This window comes from Hippocampus comes, unplaced genomic scaffold (assembly GCF_001891065.2).
Source record: "Hippocampus comes isolate QL1 unplaced genomic scaffold, H_comes_QL1_v1.1 scaffold36, whole genome shotgun sequence".
Lineage (NCBI taxonomy): Eukaryota > Metazoa > Chordata > Actinopteri > Syngnathiformes > Syngnathidae > Hippocampus > Hippocampus comes.
In genome coordinates, this window is record NW_017805695.1 from 1573824 (window position 1) to 1576829 (window position 3006).

Here is a 3006-nt window from a genome sequence, read left to right on the forward strand (position 1 = left end):
AAGATTAATCATTGAATGTCGAGTATTTGAATAGCGTTTTGTGTAAACTAATTCATGCTTGATCGGCCAAGTGCGTGCGCGTGCGCGCGCTCGCGTGTGTGTGTGTGTGTGCGCGCGCGCGCACACACACACACACACACACACACACACACACACTTATTTATTTATTTTTTTCCCCGGAGTTTTCAGAAAAGTCCACTTTCATCTCTGCAACATTGTATTTTATCTCTCTTTTAGTCAAATTAATCTCAATGATGTAGAAATGCCTGATCTTGCAGTAGTGTCATATTTTAAAATGTCTATTTTCTCACGCTGCTTGTTGTTGTCTGTCGTCGTGTTTGGTAGCTCAAAGAAGCCACAAGTCGAGTACCACCAAATCATATTGGAGACCCTTTGTTGAAGAAAGCCTTTGGACCAGTGCACATGGTAAACTGGGAAGGAATATTGTTTGGAGAAAACACAACACTGTAGTTCAGCTATTGACTTCTTTTCATCCTTTGACAGGAAAAAATTGAAGCCATTAATCAAGCACTTGTAAATGAGTATGAAGTGAGAAGGAAGATGCTGTTAAAACGTCTAGATGTGACAGTGCAGTCTTTTGGTTGGTCAGAAAGAGCAAAGGTATGCAGCATCTTGTTTCAGAAGAAAGATGAAAAATGTGCCGTTTGCTCTAATTTTCCCTCTTGGGGAAAAAAAAATTGTGTGTGTGTGCGTGCGTGTGCGTGCGTGCGTGTGTGTGTGTATATATATATATATATATGGCTCAAACTGATTCTATATATATACACACATACACACACACACACACACACACATAATTTTTTTTTTTTGTTTCTTCACTATAGACGCAGGCTGGGAATTTGGCTCAAGTTTATCAGCCGCTACGTTCTGCCCTGGGTACCAAAAGCAAAATATCTGTGGCGCACCTTCTTGCAGCACGACAAGATTTCTCAAAAATTCTTCGCACAAGCAGTGGAAGGTCGAGAGAGAAGACTGCTTGTGCCATTAATAAGGTGAGTCAATCATTTTAAAAAAAGAAGAAAAAATAGAAACCTAGACAGGTCTTCAATTTAGGGTTGAATTACACCAGACAAAGAAGCAATTCAATCCATGCAAGGTACATCATAATAGACTGTATAGTTTTAATTCACCATGCGTCCGTAATCAAAATAAGTCGTTAACACGAATGTACATATTTTTCTTTTGGCACCCAATGACGCAACAGCACCATCTGCTGTTGTGTGACGACACATTGAATTGTTTTTTGAGGACTAAGTGGTGGTAGTACGATGGTGCAATGAGCTCATTGCATATGATCTCCTGCACTGATAAAATGCGGTTCGGTCTTGTCCAGTTTTGAAAAGTTCTTATTGTATATACCATGTAATATAATTTATTTAGAATATAATTTTGCTTTAATGACAGGATCATGATGGCCTGGCATGGAGGCGATGAACTTTTGGTGTTTGTGTAGCCCAAGATGCTTTGATATTGGACTTTATATCACCTGCATTTCAGGGTTTCTGTTTCCTCATCTTCTTTTTGACAATAGCCCATACATTTTCACTTGGGTTCATGTTTAGTGAGTTTTCTGGCCAATCAAGTTACTGTTATTCCATGGCTGCTAAAACAGGGATTGGTAAATTTGGCTTTGTGTGCAGGTGTCACATCCTGCTGGAAAATAAAATAATTGTTTCCAAAAAACCAATAGGCAGCGGGAAGGATTAGGTGCTGTAAAATTTCCTGATAGACTGCTGCGTTGACTGTGGACTTGATACAAGAGAATGGATCCATACCAACGAATGGCATGTTTCCTCAAACCATTACTGGCTATGGAAACTTGACAGTGGACTTTCAGCATTTTGGCGTTTGTGCTTCTTCAGACTCTGGGACCTTACTTTCCAAATAAAATGCAAACATTTCTTTCAGCCTTTCATCTGAATAGAGGAATTGGGACCACTGGGTAACAGACCAGTACTTTATCTCCTTAGCCTAGCAAAGGTGCTTATGGCATTGTTGTTGGTTTCAGAGTGGCATGAGTCATGCAATTAATTCTACAGCTGCAGCCCACGTCATGCACACGTCTATACATGGTGGTTCTTGATTTACCGATACCAACCATAGCCCACTCCATATGAAGCTCCACTAGATTTCTGAATCACTGTAGCTTGAAATCCTCTCCATCCCTGTCACTAGTGCACCTTTTCAGGCCATGTTTTCCCCCTTCCAACTTCGTTTGCAATTTCTTTTTGAGACGTTTTCTCCTGAGGGAGTGTTTCAATTATTTTATGTTCTTTTATTTATTTATTTTTTTCACAACCGTCAAGTCAGCAGTCTTTCTCAAGGTTCTGAAACCCACAAAACTAGACTGACACAACTTTAAGGCTGGGGAAAACCTCTGCAGCTTTTTCCATGAACTAGCTGACATGATCTGGGCATAGGGAATGTCCAGTGTTCAGCTTTGTCATGATGATCCAATTTAGTATTGGTGCCGTTGTTAAATCCAGCTTCTTTCACCTTAGACAGCTGGCCAAAGTAAAACCTCTCCTCTCTCATGAACACTTTGAGACAGTAATTCATGCCTTTGTCACATCCCGGCTCGACTACTGCAATGCCCTTTACTTTGGAGTCAGCCAGTCCTCCATTAAGCGTCTCCAGCTGGTCCAGAATGCCGCTGCTCGCCTCTTGACTGGTACTCGTAAGAGGGAGCACATAACTCCTACTCTGGCATCCCTTCACTGGCTCCCCATACATTTTAGAGTTATTTTCAAGATCCTCTTATTTGTTTTCAAATCTCTAAATGACCTTGCGCCACCTTACCTCTCTGAGCTCATCCGCCCCTACACACCTGCCCGGCGCCTCAGGTCTGCGGACCAGACATTATTAGAAGTACCAAGAACTAAACGGAGGCTCAGAGGGGATCGAGCCTTTTCTGTTGCTGGTCCCTCTCTCTGGAATGACCTCCCACTGAACATTTGGCAAGCCTCCTCGCTGCCCATCTTCAAA

The 3006-nt window shown here is 41.8% G+C and overlaps 1 protein-coding gene across 1 annotated transcript in view; it reads left to right on the top strand.

The window, feature by feature from the left end:
* The window catches only part of fam98a (family with sequence similarity 98 member A), a 19008-nt gene that overhangs the window by 5069 nt on the left and 10933 nt on the right, over positions 1 to 3006 (top strand). Inside the window, exons 5-7 of the mRNA XM_019882013.1 lie at positions 346 to 426; positions 505 to 621; positions 846 to 1013. Of these exons, the coding sequence (XP_019737572.1) occupies positions 346 to 426; positions 505 to 621; positions 846 to 1013 (366 nt within the window). The remainder of the gene's footprint in view (positions 1 to 345; positions 427 to 504; positions 622 to 845; positions 1014 to 3006) is intronic.